Source organism: Melanostigma gelatinosum (genome assembly GCF_949748355.1).
Source record: "Melanostigma gelatinosum genome assembly, chromosome: 6".
NCBI classification, from domain to species: Eukaryota; Metazoa; Chordata; class Actinopteri; order Perciformes; family Zoarcidae; genus Melanostigma; species Melanostigma gelatinosum.
Genome location: NC_136639.1, coordinates 4,756,076 through 4,774,242, shown reverse-complemented (window position 1 = coordinate 4,774,242; position 18,167 = coordinate 4,756,076). Strand labels below are relative to the sequence as shown.

Here is an 18,167-nt window from a genome sequence, read left to right as displayed (position 1 = left end):
AAAGAAAGATTTTGACTTTTTAAATGTGTGTTTTTTGAGGGGATGTTTCATGTGAAAATACAGACGTTCGGAGAACTTGTAAAGATGTCAAAGGGGTTCTGAAAAGTTAAGTAAAACGTGAAAACAAACTTGCTGATAATGACTTTTTTATGTTGACTACTTTTCATGTGGAAGTGAGGATAGAATTTGTAAAGCGTGCGCACACACACACACACACACACACACACACACACACACACACACACAGCTGTGCAGAATAAAAAGACGAGCTCTTTCATGCAAGGGCGATATTGCATGGTGAGGGCAGGGGAGGGTGACTGTTTTGGAGGTGTGGGAGGGATGAAGGGGGTAATGGGAGGGGGGGGGGTAGGGTCTGTAACCAGGGCCACCAATAATTTAGGGGGAAAGGGAGCGAGAGAGAGAGGACAAGGGGGTGCGGCGAGGGGGGAGAAGTGGTCGTTGTATGATCAAAGGCTCAGCGAATTGTGTCACAGACAGACGGAGAAGAATGGTGTTGGATGGTGTGACTTGCATTTTGATTTCCTTTGAGAGCTGGGGTGGGGGGGGGGGGGGCGTTTTTAGAAGTAGGGCCCTGTTTTGATCCCATTACCAACTGCTATCAGCTCACTTGTTGGTGGAGAAGAAGACCATAAAGGACCGGGAGTGACTGAGGTTTTTTTAATGGTTTGTCTCTCGGCCTAAACCTAAATTTTACTTGAGTGTTTTGTCTGCCAAGTCAAGTCAGCCACCGTTTGTATTTATGTGAAAGTCTTTGAAAGAATATGTTGACAAAAATATGAAACATTAGTGCCATGTTAACCTCATGAATAGAGGACGGAAAAAACACCTTCACATGCTCACAAATGTGAGTACTAAGAGGACGGCATCACATTCACTAGCATCCCATATGAGGAGGAACCTTCTCTACAGGTGTGTGTGTTTTTGTCGGGGTTGGCACTGCAGTGGGTGTGGCCAGCTTGAGTGACAGGTGGAGTTCAAATCCCCACCAGGATTTCATTGAGAGTGTGGCCTCTGTAACAGGATATTCATGTGAAAGGCTACCCCCCCCCCCCCCCCCCCCCCTCCACCCCCTCCACCCCACACCCCACCCCCCCCAGGGGCAGTGCAGGCAGGGCAGAACAAGAGCCGCCCCCTTGTGGCGCTTCAGGGGCGCCGGATGCCCTTCACCCAGAGCCCTGGGTACGGACGAGCAGGGGCAAAGTGGAGCGCCGGGGTGTTTCCAGTGGGCTGAGCTTCTGCGATTTGGGGCCTAGCAGGGGAAGCTAGCAGTTAGAACACAAGAGGGGACAGTCTCTGTCATTTTGTGTGTGTGTGTGTGTGTGTGTGTGTGAAGGCACGCTCACTTCCCTTTTGTGTGCACGGCCCGTAGCTTTGACCCACTTCACCGGATCGATGTCTTGCATCCAAACCAAGCTCCTTTTCCATGTCGCTCCCCATCCCCACGTCCATCAAACGCCTACGTCAACATCAGATTACAAAAAGAAAGAAGGAGGAAAAAACAATCCCTGTGGTGGAGATAATGGCGCAATGGCGAGCCTCTAAAATAACAACATGGTCCACAACAACAACACTGCCCCATTTGGAGTGCAAGAGCCCCCCGCACAATGGCCCAGTGTTCGGGGACCCAGGGGCGCAGGCGGGCCTCCCCGCTGCCATCCAGGCTGTCGGACAGGCAGGAGAGAGAGGTCACAATCGCACAGCGAGCAGCACTTCCTGCTCCTGACTGAGGCATCGACAGAGTCAACAGTAGGAGGGGATCCTAAGAGAGGATCGATCCCTCTGTTTCCTCCCCGACAGCATGCTCACAGGGTATCTCGCACGAGATTCCAAATGATACCTGTTCGGCAAGCATGTGAGAACCGCTGATTAATTACACAGTTTAACATCAACCATCGCAGTGTGAAATAGGTGGGCGGTGGCAAAAAATGAGTATGAAGCCTTGTAGACGATAATCAAACAATAAAGGATCTGTATCTGCCCATATGGATCATCAGTGATCGTAAATGAGTATAGGCGGCAAAAAGTCGTGATCAGGAATCTCTAAAAGTTATATTTACTCAGTTTCTTTTTTTTGTTGTGATCCGATCCGTGAGTTTTCTGATCTGCTGCACCACTAGTTGACTGAGATCTGCGTTATGCGTCAGAGACATTGTTGTGGTTTGTGGGAGGCGCAGGTCAGGATATGCAGGTTGAATGGAAGCCCGGCTGGGTTGTGCTCTTTTATCTGTTGTCGTTCATTTTGGCGTGAGCGGGAGAGCGCGCTCTGAAATGATCATGTGTATGTAACGTATACCTCCTACCGGCCCTGGGCTAATATCGATCTCCCACATCCAGAGCACGGCGGCTCTCTGCTGTGGGGGGAGAACAGCAGCAAAATGCACTGAGTCTGTGAAAAGCATGCGGACGAGGTGAGTGCATCCAGCGGATTAGTGAGTAGGTGCTTTGAGTCAGAGTGGCCTTGCTTCCTGATGATGACCTCTTTGGTTTTTCTTTCTCACTCGTGCGACTGATCGGTTTTGATTGGAAGGACACGGGCTGTGATGGAACATTGAAGCTTAATGTTTCATGTCTGTCATGCTCTGTGTAGAGGCCTGGATAGCTCAAGGATGAGCATTTATTTATTTTTTCTTCAACGGTGCATTTCAGAATCAAAGAGAGAGTATGTATGTGCATGTCTTTGGTCTTAAATATTCTAACTTGGATACCTTGAAAGCGTGCGTTTGTGCTCTACATGCTCCACATTGGCACACGTTGTCCACATTCCTTCCCTATGACTCTTCCATGGTCCACCTGATTTGCATTTGACCCCCTTACTCTTAGCTCAGTCCCTCGGGTCAGGGGCTTGACCCCTCTCCGCCTTGTGGCACTGAAGTGACGAGGCGCCTCCTGAATATCCCTTCAATTGGCCCGCTGCACGACCAACCTGCTCCCCAACGTGATGAAGTGGGGTTCAGAGGTCGGGGGTCGACAGAGGGAGAAGGGTATCTCGGGTCATCGGCGGTGGCCCAGGGGCCGGAGCGGCCGAGGGCCCGGCGCCACAGTGTGCTGGCTGATTGGGGCGCGGTGGCCGACCGGGTTAATAGGATAAGTGGCCTGCGGGTCAGTGTGGCCCCCGTTCCAACGCTAATACAGGAGCTTGTCTTTGCACTGTTGCTATGGTGAGGAAGGGATCCAGGATATTTGGTCCTCCACTTGGTTACAGTTTTAATCCGACCGCGTCTCGATTACACCGTTCATCCTACGCTTCATCCTACTTTTTGCTTAGTTTCGTATGTTTCTGGTCTTTTGATGCGATTGTCGGCGTCATCCTCACGATACAGACGCCTCTCCGGAGTTCATACGAGCGCATACGCAAGACTGATGATTAGATGACTGTCTCTGGCACTCTCTTGATGTCAAAATGTGGAATACAGATACGGCTGTTTTTTAAATTCTCATTCTGTGTTCAGCCCGTCTTGGCTACTCTCAACCTTCTTCACCGTCTTCCCACAAAAAGGAAGCAGACTTAGCGCACCTTTCCTTAAGTAGAAACTCTGCGAAAATGTGCCACGTCAGCGAATCCAATGAAAGCACATAAATCCCAATTTTGCTTATCTGCTGCTGTTCCTCGAGAGGTCTGGAGGGAACGCTGCACTGCCCGTTTAGATCCTGCACGATTTTGCCGCACACAGCGAATACTTAAGAGGCGTCTAATGCTCTTAAGCTCTTATGTTTCATTGTGGAAAATAGGTGACAAGTGGATTATAAATTGTTGCACTCCTTCAAACGAGGGGGGGGGGCAAATCTATAAGCCGCTGATGCCGGGACCCTCTTAAGTCGATGCATCGTGTGGGGCAGCTTTTCATGTTCCCTTGAAACGCTCTGCATGCTTTTTTTTTTTGTTGTGTTTAAATGTGACTTGCGTGACATGTATTTTCAATACCAGGAGGCAACTGTTTAGAGAAACTGGCAACCGATTCTTGACCTTTTTGTTTGCCGGCGGTGAACATCAGTTTTTAACAAAAAAAAAGCAAAACGGCAAAACGTGCACCCCAAAATAAATACATTTTTCATGTGTGTGTGCATTTGTGTGTGGATGTGTGCGTACAGGCGTCTCTTTTGGAGATAATGTTGAAGCAAAATAAAAGATGTTTGTGGAAAGTTCAACTAAACCGTCAGCATCACAAACATTACTGCAAACTGATTCAACTGACAATGAACCTGAATGAAACGAACAAAGAGGAAACTCTTGGGAGGCATCGCTGCATCTCTGGAGCCTGATGGGAAATCAGACCACAACACGTTTACACGTATACGTTTTCATTATTAAGCGGACTTATAACTGCATTGTATCTTAGTTACCCAAAGTGACTATAAACTGCAGCCATATTTCCCGTTTCTGCAAACAAAAGCTGATATAAATACTCACTTCTGTCACTTCTGTCTTCTTTCCAGATGCATCCTCTGGGGCTATGTAATAACAACGACGAGGAGGACCTTTACGAGTACGGCTGGGTCGGAGTGGTGAAGCTGGAGCAACCAGAGCTGGACCCCAGCTGTCTCACCGTGCTGGGAAAGGTAAAGAAACCGCTTCTGTTTCGCCGCTGATATTCAGAAATGACTCTTTGGGGGAAACGCTGCACAGCACAGAGAGAGCAACGGATTAAACTCTTCTCAAAAAAAAAATGGCCGTGCGCCACACTCACGGAACGTGACAACGGGTGCTATATTTCTGCTGCAGGATGACATGATGCATTAGGGTGCGACTGTAGGTGAGTCATGCAATGAAATGAAAGAAGAAAAAAAACATCTTCGCTTTGTTATAAACAAACTGTAGTTTGGACATTTTAACTCCTTCAAGCTGTGATTCTGATTGAAGTGCTGCTTCATTCATATCATGTTGACAGATTGTCAACATGATGACAGATTATTTAAGGTAGAAATACAGGCTATCTTTTCTCACATCTGCAGCCAATTTTCACACGAATACACTGAAGCGATGATAATTGAATTCACAGATCGAAGTACACAACAGCACTATCGGGCGTACTGAATGTTTTGCCATGAGATTTCTGGCTCGTGCAGACTCAGTAGATTCGTGTATTCAGGCGGCCCCGTCTTGCTACTCGACTAAGTTAATGAAACGTCTTCCCCCGTGTTACTTAATTAAACCCTTTTTTAAAAAAGAATTTATCTTTGATCTTTTGTAGTCGCAGAGACAATTCACGGAAGGATGATTTGGTTTCTCACTTCCCATCGCCGCGGGAATGAGGCTGAACTGAATACCCTCCCTTGTCTCTCACCCCCCCTCCTCCCACCCTCCTTCCCAGAACCCGCTGGAGTCTCCGAGTGGTATTTTATCATGCTTTAATTCAGTGTTCCTCTTAATGGAATGTACCAACATTCCCCGGACGATGAGCGGGGAGGGGGGGGGGGGGGGCTATCGTCTCATTTATCCTGTGCATGCCCGGAGAGCAGCCATTCATAATTTAACGAGCCCTTGTGTCGTACAGACATGCTAATGGTGCACTTTCCTCTGCGAATGGTGTTGCTGCTACCTGGCTCATGCATACTTATGCTGAGACCTGAAAACTGACCTGATGTTCGGCACTCAAACTCCTCTTTGACTGTAGCTAAGAATACATCACTGTCATGGGCGGCTGCCCTCACTGGTAAACGCTCTTCTTGGTTCTTAATTTGTTGATTGCCACTTAACACTACTATGAGAGTTATGACAGCAGTTGGTATGCCTGTAGGGCGGCAAGACTGCCGTGGGGGAGAGAAGAAAGAAGTGCGTGATTTTTAGGTGGTGAACGTTTTAAAAAGGGGAACTCCACCGATTTCACACATCAAAGTGTGTTTACAGTTCCCGGGGAGTGCTAGTGCATACAGCATGTGGGCAGAAACGTACAAAGCCTTTTGTCCAGAGGGAGCCGTGTGAAGTCTGATAAAGGCTCGAGTTGCATTGTGGGTAATGTAGGCACCATGAAGAAGAATGCGTGAGGTAAAAAAAGAGGATATCTCCGGTTCCGCGACATCGATTTTGAGTGTTTTTTTTTTTTATTTTGTTGTTGTCCACCGACAGTGTTTTAGGATGCCAATGCTAAATTGGTTGATTACTACTTATTTTGAGAAATCATACCAGTATGAACCGGATATTTAGGGTCAAGGGCAAAGATTGGAGAGAATTTGGTGGACGGGCGACATGAATCAGCTACGTGGCATGCGCCTCAGCCAACTGAGCCACGAGGACACCCGGGTACCAGAAACACACACCTTCCGCTCATTGGAACCAGTCAAAGCACGGCGCTAATGAGCTGGCCATTTTTATACGTTCCAGCTCGATGTTTTGCTGAGGGACGGCTGTAGTGAGGATGGTAGGAACCTTGACCTCTTGGCCTCCCGCCAGCCTCCCTAACCTCTAGAACCACTCTGTTTCCTCTCTGTTTATTCCGCCAGCACTTTAATTAGAGGAGGGATAGCCCATTGTTACATCTTGACAGACCCTTGCCCCGGGGCCCGAACACAGCTGGGTGCTTTGCGTTGGCACCGCCGCTTTTGGCCGGGGCCAGACAGTGCAGTGTTTACCCCCTGCCAGTCCGCTTACTCTGCCCTGCCAGACAGGCCACCATGCCCAGTCCCAGTCCGGATACTATGCCCACTCTTACACACTCCGTCTCGTCTGGCCCCGTGCTCGGCGAGCCCACACCCCCCCTGCCCGCCCTACCCGACTGGCCCCTGACTGAACCCAAGAGCCCACTCCACTTTGCTGCCACTTTACCACCAACTGTGTTGGGGTCTTGTCTGGTCAATTTAGATTCCATTCAATTACAGGATCCCAGTGAAACGCACAAAATGGAATTATGGAAGAGAAAAATGCTGTTTACGCCAATTCATGTCTAAATATAAAGTGTCTTGGAACACAAGGCCCCCGGCTGTGCGCAGGAGCCGGTCAACAAGTAGCAACGGGCATTCCAACGGGAAAGAGCTTGTCTTTATTTTAGATTGTCCTAATTGGCTGATGCATACGGTCGTCCAGTTGGCTTTTAGAGCAAAACGGGAACAAAAAGGGAACACAAGAGCTAGACTTTCCACAGAGCAAGTTCCTGCAGCTCTTTCCGTACCTTCAGAATTATGTTGACCTGATAAAGTTATTTATGCTTTAATGTTTGCAGTACATTCCCTTTCACGCCATTGTTGTCAATAATATATCTTTGTCTAATATAGCTTTTACTAAATTATTCCGCTTCGTGACTCAAGGGTTTTTTTTTTTTTCCGACCGCTCTCGCTGCTCGCAGAGCAAACCAGTAAATATTAGCAGCAGAGGAAGTGGCGGAAGAGAGGTCAGTCATGCCGGGCCTCTGAAGTCCACGTGCAAACCTCACCGAAGTGCTGCTGTGTCACATATATGTACACAGTTTGTTCCTGCACTTCCTGCCTGGTTCCTGTGAGAGCTGCAGGGCTGTTAGACCCTTGACTTCTGTGTGCCACAGCTGTGGCCCCTCCCCCAACAGCAGCAAATCGGTTCCTACTGTAGCCGACTGCGTTTGAGACACTCTTTTGAAGTGGTGAGGCTGTCTGAGGTTGTGGCGTGTCATATATGAGGATGACACCGCAAGGTGCCCTGCTGGTGCTAGTGGACCAGGACTTGCTTCTCTTTAGTTCCCCCCCCCTCCCTCCCTTCTTCTCATCTCTGCCTTTCACACACATACACTGCGATTTTTGGCAGCTCCTCTGGAACATGAAATCATGCCACTGGCTTTCATTGGTGGTGGCTCAGGCTGGTCAGGGTCTTTGTCACCATGCCAGTGAGATATCTCGTCTTTCAAGTACCCGCCCGTGTCAGTCCAATGGCCTCACGGGGCCTTAGCATGCCGGCTTTTCCCCTTTCATCCTCCTCAGGCTCTCATGACATCAGCCCCTAACCCGGGCACCCGGGGGGGGGGGGGGGGGGGGTTAGAGGACAGAGGAAAGGGAGTGAGGGTTTGGCTTCTCAAGAAGATGACGAAGGCGAATGGTGCTTTGGTGAGTGGGTGGCTGGGATTTGTGTCTCGCTCGGTACAACTTTTTTCTTTTCTTTTTCTGTGCGCACATGAGCATAAAAATGCGACCCCCATCCTCCCGCACACACACAGCCCTGCAGCTTGTGTGAAGCAGGCCTCTTGGCTGGCATCGCATGTAAACCTCCCCGGTATGTGCTTGTTGTGTGTGGCCTGGCGCTGCCCTCGACCAGCTCGTCTCTGAACCGCGATCAGCACCAGCCAAAGACAACATTTCATCGCAGCGGAGCGCAACCGCTACAAAGCACTCAAAAATAACTAGAGCAACGAGAAACCATCTCAACATCTTTATTGACATATATCCTCCCAGAAATAAAGCATGCTACTTTAAAGTTTTAGCCAGCGGCAGTGTATCCTGGGTGGAAAAGCTCTGACTCTGACAAATATACAAACACAATCCCAAAAAACCCGCAGTTGCCATGGAACAATGTGAGATGGCAGAAGAGTGCGTCTGTGTGTCTCTTTCTACTGTGGCCCTCAAAAGTTGGCACTATGGGACGGTAGGCCGGAGCAAACAGCTGTTGCGTCTTAGTGCTAAGTGGCTTTTGGACTCCAACCGTGTCTGGCATCTCAGCCAGAGCTGCAGAGAGGGTGCAGTGTGAGAGCGAGAGGAATGACGGGGATATTGAAAGTGCACGAGGGTTACAAGGACGGTGTGCGCGTGTGTGTGTGTGTGCGCGTCTGAAGAAGAGCGAGACCCCTGCATTAAAAGAAAGAAATGGCCACAGAGTGTGATATTGCGGGCGACTGGCTCCGAGCCTGCGGCCAGGTTAGCCGTCCTACACACTCAGGTGTGTGCTCGGGGTCGTCCCGAGGCCACGGCAATGCCAGTAGGGTGTCAAGCCGCAGGGCTTGTTGTAAAGAAGCTTCAATGCCGGACTGAACTGGCTGCATCGTGGCGCCTTCTAACACGACTTCAGACGCCTTCTAACACGGTGTGCCGGCCTTCGCGGGGGTGGGGAACGCTGTCCGATCAGTGGGCGTATAGTAGTACATCTGCGTGCCAATTAGCTCATCCGCCGTTTATCAGTCTGGGTAAGAAGAACTGGTCGGCTGGCTGATCGGCTTGCAGACGGCTGAGTGACTCACCGTGTCGCTCTCATCACTCGCTTCTCACTTCTTTCCCTTTTTTAGTTTTTTTCCCATGCTTTTTCCTTTAACTCCCTGCAAAGGGCCGTAGTGAAGCCTTGATAAAAAGAAAGAAAATTGCCGTCGTTTTTCACTGCCGAGTCTCCAGAGTGTTTTGTTAAATTGCAGCGAAGCCACAATGGTGATTGATTTATAACGGCGGCTTTTGTTCGATACAGATGAAGCTTGTTTTTTTTTCTTTGTTTTTGCCCCGAGAGTTTTTAACAGAAATCTTTTCATAGCGGAGCCGTGAAGATGCAGGATATCGATAAGGCCGTTGCTCCCTATGCTCGTGCTGGAAATGATCTGACTTACTTCCATTCAGTTGAGAGCGGCAAATTGAAAGTCAATTTTGGGTTGTTTAAATGGAGGCGGCGAACATTGGCAGCTGTAGCGTGAAGTATAATGGAGGCTGTTGATGCTGATAATGTGCTCTGCCTCGTGAGATGTAGAAGTGGTCGCTTCACTTAACTTCCCTTCTTCTATGAATGTCCTTCTCTGCCATTCAAAGACGTTTTCGTAACTTCAAATGCTTCCAGAAAGTATTTCTATCGCACATTTTATTTTTCTTACCATGAAAACATTCAAAAAGGTTTATGGCGTTCAAAGTTTCAAATTGAAATTGCATCCACACACTCAACAAAGTATCGCGTGTCGATTGCATTCACAGCTTTTTTTGCTAGAACTAAATATATTGAAGTTGCAGGACCGAAAACCAACCTGCACAAGCTCACTCTTCAGCTTCCTCTCCACCTGCCCCAAACACCCGGAACAAACACTTCGAAACATGGAGGGAGGAATTAAAAAAAAGAAGGCGGAGCAGCAGGGAGAGGAGAAAAGAAATATAGGGGGGGGGCACTCAGGGGCCTGCCTCTTGGGCTCTCCTTTCATGTTTGTGTACGCCGAAACTTGCTGATATTATCTCAGCCTCTCTTCCTGCCGGGGTGTCGGGAGAGGTTTCCACTGTGACCAGGCAGGGGTCTCTCTCCCGCTCTCTCGCAACCCCCCCCCTCTCTCAGGCGGTGTTGGAACCCTCTCCCACCTTCCTACTCTCCCCCCCCCCCCCCCCCCCCCGCCCCCTTAAAAAGTCCCTCTCCTAAATCACCGCTTCACCACGTTTCACGGCGCTTGGAGGCACCCGGGATCCCACTGCGCTGGTTTCCATGGTCACTGGGAAGCTCCTTGTGTCATGTGGCTCAAAGTGAGCCGTCCCTGGGCCGAATTACCCAGCTTTCAATGGGAGGCCAAATGACCATTATTAGACTTCACAGCTCAGGCCCCTATTTAAAGAGAGAAGAAAGGAGCCCCGGGGATTTAAGATGAGAGATGGAGGGAGGGAGAAAGAGAGAGAGACGGAGGGTGAGGGAGAGAAAATAAAAGAGGGGAAATGAGAGGGAAGTTGGAGTTGTTTCTTTTTCCATTTTTCCCCCACTTTCTTGCATTTGATTTAATATTTTTGTTGTTGTTCTTAATCACAATTATTTAAAAAGTCAGACACCAGCCACCACTAAAGCTCTCCTGTCCGTCCAACCGCACCCGGAAAGGACGGGGCAGCGCCAGGACCAGAAGATGAGCTGTGGAAAAAAACCCCGTAAATCTCAGTAAAAGATGGGACCAGACGTCCTCCCACGTCAACCAAAGCCCCGTCTCTCCTCCCTTCATCTCCGTCTAAGCCCGTTGCTTTGTAGGGGAATGTGCCGGTGTGCATGAGAATCCTCGTGCCCCGCGCCCCGCCGCGTATGTCTTTAAGGTCCCGGGCCGACGGCCTGGCACAGAAGCTGGAAACTAAAGCCCCCCGGTCCCCCCACACCGCTAATCTGATGCCTCTTTCCCGCTACAGACGATTCCTCTACTGGAAAGGGTTAGCGGGGGTGAAAATGTCATCCTGCTCTTGTGGTTTGAACTTTCTTTTATGCTCCGCCAGGAAGGCAAGGTTTGTGCCCAGCACAAGGAGATGGAGAAGAAGTGGCAGTGTGTGTGTGTGGGCGGGGGGGGGGGGGGGATGACATCGGAGCTGACCATTGCTCTGAAACAGTGAGGTAATGGAAGAAGAGAAAGATGTAGATAGAGGGGGGGGGGGGAATGATGGGAACGCACCTGGCAGAACCGGGGAGAGACATCGGCGACCATAAAAATATAACGATGGAATGAGACATCTGATAGTCTTTTGTGATATAGACTTAAAAATATCTTCATTCATTCTTTGCATGAGAGAGATGATTTAATGTCTGTTAGAAAAAGCTTGATCTTCAAAGTAACTGGCTGCCAGATCAATGGAGGAGTAAAATGTACGATATTTCTCTCTGAAATGTAGTAAAATAGAGGTTCAGAACTTTACTTCGGGATACTGTTTCTTTCGTCCTGGATATATTCTGGTCGTATTTCCTTTCTGCACTGCAACAGAGAGACAACAATGAGCTGTTACAGTGGAGTGGGAGATGTGTGAGGTAAACACACCTGATTATTGCACCATCCTGCTGCCACGGTTACTTCAAATCCTATTTACAGCCACGGACGTCTGATGTTATCTTCATTGGGCCGCAGTAAAAGGAAAAGGTGCTCGCTGTGTTTGGTGACGAGAAAGAACTCAGCCAGCAGTTCTCCATTTTGTAGACTTTCCTGCCTTTCAGGCCAGTTTTGTGCCACATTTTTATTTTAATACTTTTTAGACGTCTCAAGAGGTCAAATCTAGTCATGAGAACGAAAGATTGGAAGGAATTCTTAACAAATAGTCCTGATTTTGTGACAAAAAAATGCATTTTTTAAATTTGATTTAAAAAAATCTTTTTTCTTGTCGACCATCCGGCCGACCCTGCATGCCTGTAGGATCACGATTAAGTCATTAAAACCCACAGGCTATGTTGTCTGGTGTCTAATTTAGCTGTTTGACATAACTTCCGACTACTCCAAATACAAAAACACATCCGTCCTCAGGAATTGTTTTAGGTTCTGACTCTGGGAAAAATAGTACAATTTCCCCAAAGCAGCCAGATGTGAAGTCGGCCTCCTCTGCTGCCTCAATGCGAGTAAGACCGTACAGCGGGAGGAGAGAGGGCTGGAGGGCCGAGCCCCGACCCGCTCTGCCTGGTTTGCCCACGGAAAGTCGACGGCAACAACAGCAACAACAGCAACAGCCCTCCAGCAGCAGCAGGATGGAGTATTACAAGAGAGAGAGAGAGAGGCAGCAACAGCAACTTCTCTTTCCATGCAAGCAGGGACACGGTCTCCGAAAGCAGCTTCGAGGCAGAGAGAGATTAGAGAAGAAGAAAAAAACCCGTCTGACTGCGGACGAATGAAGGGAAGGAGAGAAGTGGCCGTTTACGGAGACGCCTCGGCTCCACTACATTTGGATTACAGTGCATGTTCACGCTGCAGCATCCTGGGTAAAAGGAGCCGCAAATCCTGCTGTGCAGCCGCATATTTATATACCTCTTTCATGTCGGAGTCGTTTTTATTTCACATTCAGAGATGGAGGTGGAACTAGCTGGGGGTGTTTTCCAGTACATTTATCTTCAGGCTGTGTAACGGCTTGCGTTTCATTCCCGCTGTCCACAAATAGCCGCGGCCTGAAGCTAATCTGCATCCTTTATAAGTCAATTTGTTTCTTTTCATGCTCTTAACTATACGGCCGTTGCGTGTTGGGCTCTTGCTGGCAAAACCGCCTGCGGCCGGCACTCTGTACGGCGTGTGAGCGCACCGTGTGTAGACGACGGTACCTGACATTAAAGCCACAAAGGAAACAATATATAAAAACACAATATTAAAAGTAAAGCAAACTGTAAGCTTCAAAATGAGACGGCTTTTGTGTGAAACTCCCTCAAACAGCTCGACGTCTCTCAAACCTGTCTGACCGACTGTTGAAGAGAAAGACTTCGGATTTGATCTGGGATGTGCCAGGAGACCTGCAGCCGGCATGAATCTAGTTTCGCTCGTCTTCACGTTATTGTCTTCCTCCTCTTCGTCTTGACAGCTCTCATCTGATGGAAGATATGGTAATTTAGACTTTTTTCAACACCAGGAAAAGTTTCTTTCACCTTCGGGTGATCCTCGGAAGAGATGAGAAGCCAAAAACAATGAAAATTTCAGATTTTCCTATATTTTTATATAGAAATATATTTCCGAGCTCAATGCTGTTCTTTGAAACCGATTCACAGAGAAAACATGAGGGGCTTTGTGACTGACGGTAGACGATCGTATTAATTGATATTAGTGTTTTACGCACAATAATAATTGGACATGTTATCACTAATCGTTTCTAACCAAGACTTCCCATCTCTTTCAACCAAACACCAGTTGAGAAGAAGCACTTAAAAAGTAGTGTTCTTGTCTCTAGCCGGAAAGTTTGTTTGTTTTCCTGTGAATCACAAAGGGCCCAAAGCCGGTAAGAAAACAACATGGGAGGGGCGGGGAGGAAATTGAATTAGCGGTTGTCCATTCCTCCGGCCCCGGTGTTTGGTCTCGCCGGGGCAGAGCAGCGGGGCGGCGAGAGGAACCAAAAGGCTTCTTCATTAGCGGCGGGCCGAGTCGATACGTTTGCGTCCGTGTTTGTGTCAGCGTGGCGAGGCCCGACGCCACGAGACATAAGAACGTGGGGAGGGGGGACAGGAAGTGCTGCACGGCGAGCGAGGCAAACGTGAAGGGAAGATTGGGACGATGTACAAATAGAAACGGCAGCGTTTCCTCAGAAGCCCTCCTTTATGGCCGCATGACGAGCCTTTAAATGTTTCAGAAAAAGCTCAAGGAACATCATTTAAATGCATTTTTCAAGCTCAATGTTTCCACTCAAACAGCGTTCGTATTGTCTGAAACTCTTCGATACCAGAGTCAAAACCGGTGCCAGAGTTTTAGCCCTGATATCGATACTGAAATGCAGTAAGAACATTATATACTACACTGTACAGATGTTTTTTGGGAGCATCAGTTCAGTGTGCAGCACCCTTTTCCTTCATACTATTTCGTTGTCATTTCTCATTACCTGTCTTGTGATGGAAATGCAGGATGCAATCTCATGAAAGAATAAGTAAAGAGCATGAACCTGACCAGGCATTCACTCGCAATTTTGGCTACTTGACCGTTTTCAGCACTCTGTGCGAAGGACACATTTGCAGTTTTCTGTGAGTTTACAGTGAATATCGGGTCAGGATTCGGTAAAGTGCAGGAGTTGGATCTGAAAAGGGAGACATTAGGGGTCTTATGATGAGGGAGAGCTCCCCAGTACACCTCAGTCTCTCTGGAGCCTGTAATGGGACCGGCTTTTTGCCAAGGTCCACTGGCAGGCCCCCTCAGAGGTGCCCCCTCACACACACACATTTTGATAGCACAATTCTCTTGTATAATTCTGGTTATGCAATGGCGGGTGAATGGCCACCCAACATTGTGCGCTGAGACAGAATTGGAGGTGGGAGGGGGTCGCTGGTGGTTTCCTGGTTGGGAAAGATGAAGTGAAGAAGAGGAAAAGAAGGCCCAGTTGTCAGAAATACACGGACACATTGAGCGCTTTCTTCAGCTTCAAAGAGACGTTCGATGGCGGTAGAGGCATCTTTGTGAAAAACCTCAGCCGTCCTCTGATCTGATGCGTTTGTCCTCCAGAGAACTCTGATTTTTCACTCCAAAGCCAACATTTACACCTTTTTTTTAAAAAAAATTTAAAAAATAGGCTTTTCACACCAATCCGGAAGATGGCTTCTTGGTTAAAAAAACAAAAAACATCTCCCTCGTTAAGGATATAGATCCAAAGAGGACCGGAGCTGTGGGCTTGTCATCGTCTCCCATTTGGGGATTTGAACTGGTGGAAAGATGATACTTCATCCATGGGAACTTTCCCTCAGGGCCGTGTGTGTGTGTGCGTGTGTGTGTGTGTGTGTGTGTATACGCTGGCTGGTCATGTACATGATGTACAGCACAGAGGCAGGCTCGGGGATCACTGTACCTGGGGGCGGGCCTTTACTTTGTCTGATAGTGAGGTCATTACGTCCGCCTCAAATCTCTCCCTCTGTCTGTCTCTCTCTCTGTGTTTTCCTTAGCTAGTGTGAAGTTTACCCACAACCCCCCCTGTTTCTTCATTTTAAGACATTTCTTAAATACAAAAAAGCCTAAAATCGGGGACCTTTTCCATGTAAATCCGCAGCCATCTGGTCAAAGAAATTTGAAGCCATTGCCAACAATTCTTTTTTTTTTTTTTAATTGAGGTTTGATACCCAGCCCTGTATGCAGTATGTAACTATGAATGATTGTTTGTATTATGTGCTTCCTACTACAGGTTTAAGGACTCTTTATGCATGTTTTCATTCATGTTGCAGAGACGGTTGTCGACATATTTTCTGCGGTGATATTGTCTCCTGATATGAAGGTGGCCGAATCAGAGAGGAGCTCGAGGAGCTCCCCCGTCCTCCGCCGGTGCGACACACAAGTGGATGTTTTGTATGTGCTTCGTAAACATGTTTTACTGCAGCTTGAGAAATGTCCCGGGACTTGTGTAAAAAACGCTCCCGCCGGGGGGGCTCAGCAGCGTTCAAATTACTATGAAACAGGAATAAGGGAGAGTTCAAAAGTTTGGGAAGGTGGAGGGAAAAACTGAGCGTTTCAATCTGCCATTTAGGTGTGGAATTCCTTGGCTGGGACTCAAAGCGTTGAATATGAGTGGCAAGGGATGATTCGTGAAGAGACGTTATTAGCAGAATTAAGCTCAGCGAGGTTATTGGAGTTCACACTGTAAGTGTTTTGGGGATGGTGTTCATGTGGGAACCGGAAAGTCCTTATTCTGCAGCAGATCCAGCAAGATCCAGCACGACGAGAGCGTCAAACCAGTTGATTATAAGTCACACAGCCCGAGCAGAGTATCTCAAGTATCTGCAAACGCAATAAAGTGTTGTGACAGATTAACTGTCTGTCAGTGAAGTGTTAACATCAAACAGAAGGACATCGGGAAGGCGGTGAGTAATGCGCCTCGTGAAATGACTAAATCCCGTTGCAATGAAAATGTCAAGATAGCACAGACTTCATGTGCAAAGAGTCCAGCACGTACAGGAGAGGAAGCGGAGTCGCTTCCAACATCGTTTTCATTTCTTCCTGCTGCACGAGCTTCCAATGGGATGACGCATAGCCACGTCGAAAAAGTTCGCTTTTATTTTAGTTTAATGTAAATAATGTCTTGCCTGCTCTGAGAGGGAGCGAGAAAGGAGAGAAGAAGAAGGGAGGGGGGGGGGGGTGTGACCACATATAAGAAAGTCCATGGGAGAAAAGTATGCCTTTATCTTTTAATAAACCGTAAAGCCAGGAGGCAACATGAAATTACAGCATAATAGCAGTGGAGAGTCTTCTGAAGGCTTAATTGCTGAGAGAGAGAGAGAGAGAGAGAGCGAGAGAGAGCGAGAGCGAGAGAGACTTGCTGCTTCCCATGCAGATGTGCATGTTTCTGAACGTGAGCACACACCTCTACATGCATGGTGTTGAGCCGCTGTGCTAATATGAGAATCCTCAGCGAGTGATGAAAGGGAGCGCTATGCGCTGAGAAAAGTCTCTTTTCCAGACGAGTGAGGATTCCTCTCCCTCAGATCTTGGGAGCTGGCAGGCTTACTTGGGGATGCTAAACATAGCTTTCATTTTCCTCTGTGTCTAGACTGGCTTCTCTCCCTGCTTTCTGCTGCGGGTTTCTTTTTTCGGTCACTCGGGGACAATTGTACCCTAATTGTCATCCCTCCGAGCCAGCGGGAAATTTGTTTAGCCAGCAGTATTGTGAAGTACCTGTGACACAGTACCCCCCCCCCCCCCCCCCCCCCCCCCCCCCCGTCTTTGCGACTGGACTACTAATCAAGCACAAAGCACAACGCATGGGGATGTTTCAGCTGTGAGGAAAGTATTATTTCTGCACTTTTTGTAGCATTTCCAGTTGTTGATTAACTTCTTCTTCCTATTCGTCCTCAGCGGAGGAGCGTCGGATCCTTTTAAGTTAAAGCACTGACACAAGAATGTAAAAAATCCTGAAAATCCTGCAAAATGTAAAACCATGACTTGGTCCCACCTCTGGTGACAGGTGTGCTGTATGGAGCTCAAATCTTCTAAACTGCTCGTAGCCTACTTTTCACTCCGACAGCTGAAAAAGTAACATTTTGAAATATTGGATTTCTAATAAGAAGATCTTCTCGCATCGGCTTCACCCCCTACGAGCTTAATGAACAGACGCTCTTGAAATTCCTGTTTGGTCCCAATGGAACTGGTATGAATGAAAGATTACATGTCCAGCGTGTTGGACCCTTACTTTACTTTTTTTTTGTTGAAAAGTTGCAGCTGAGCTCTGCCACTTGGTGTTCTAAAGCCGGAGTCGGTGGAGTAAACGGTCTTTCCTCACCCGAAGAAGTCTCAGAAGAAGAAAACAAAACAAAACAAGATCCTTGCTTTGGTGTCCGAGGTTGTAGTTTTTCTGTTTTTTGCGCGGTTGGGAGGGAGATGCGTCATGCTGTTTAAGAGAGCCGGTTTGCCTGTGGCTGCATTTTTGTTGTCGTCAGGCAAGTCCCTGCACTGCAGCGCAGGCCTGCCCGAGTGGAGATTCTTTAGGAGGGAGATCTCTTTCTTCTCAAAGCTTCTTACCGAGAGCTATTAATTGTTAACTGGGAGAGCTAACATCAAAGGAGCAGACTAGCGCTGAATTAAATGTGGGGGGGGGGGAGGCTGGCAGCGTGGAGCAGAGAGAGAAAACTGGGTGAGAGGGAAAAGCGAGAGAGATTTTCGCTCCGCTCGCTTTTGAACTTTGAAGTGCAGAAAAAAAAGTGAGAGAAGAAAAAAGCGTGATGTTAGTTTATGTAAAGGAGGCAGGACGAAAGAGAGAAAGTTGGAGGAGCTTGTGTTCATGGCGCGTCGCTGTTTTAATGTGTCGGTGTTTGACAAGGCACACACACACACACACACACACACACTCTCGGGGAAAGATCGAATCAGTTTGCAGGGTTAATTAGCCTTTGATGAGCTGTGACAGTCAGATTC

At 48.1% G+C, this 18,167-nt stretch overlaps 1 protein-coding gene across 2 annotated transcripts in view; it reads left to right on the top strand.

Annotated features, from left to right (window-relative positions):
• The window catches only part of znrf3 (zinc and ring finger 3), a 58,488-nt gene that overhangs the window by 26,527 nt on the left and 13,794 nt on the right, over window positions 1–18,167 (top strand). For both annotated transcript variants that reach the window (XM_079270648.1, XM_079270647.1), the window contains exon 2: window positions 4,456–4,578. In XM_079270648.1, the coding sequence (XP_079126774.1) occupies window positions 4,456–4,578 (123 nt within the window). The remainder of the gene's footprint in view (window positions 1–4,455; window positions 4,579–18,167) is intronic.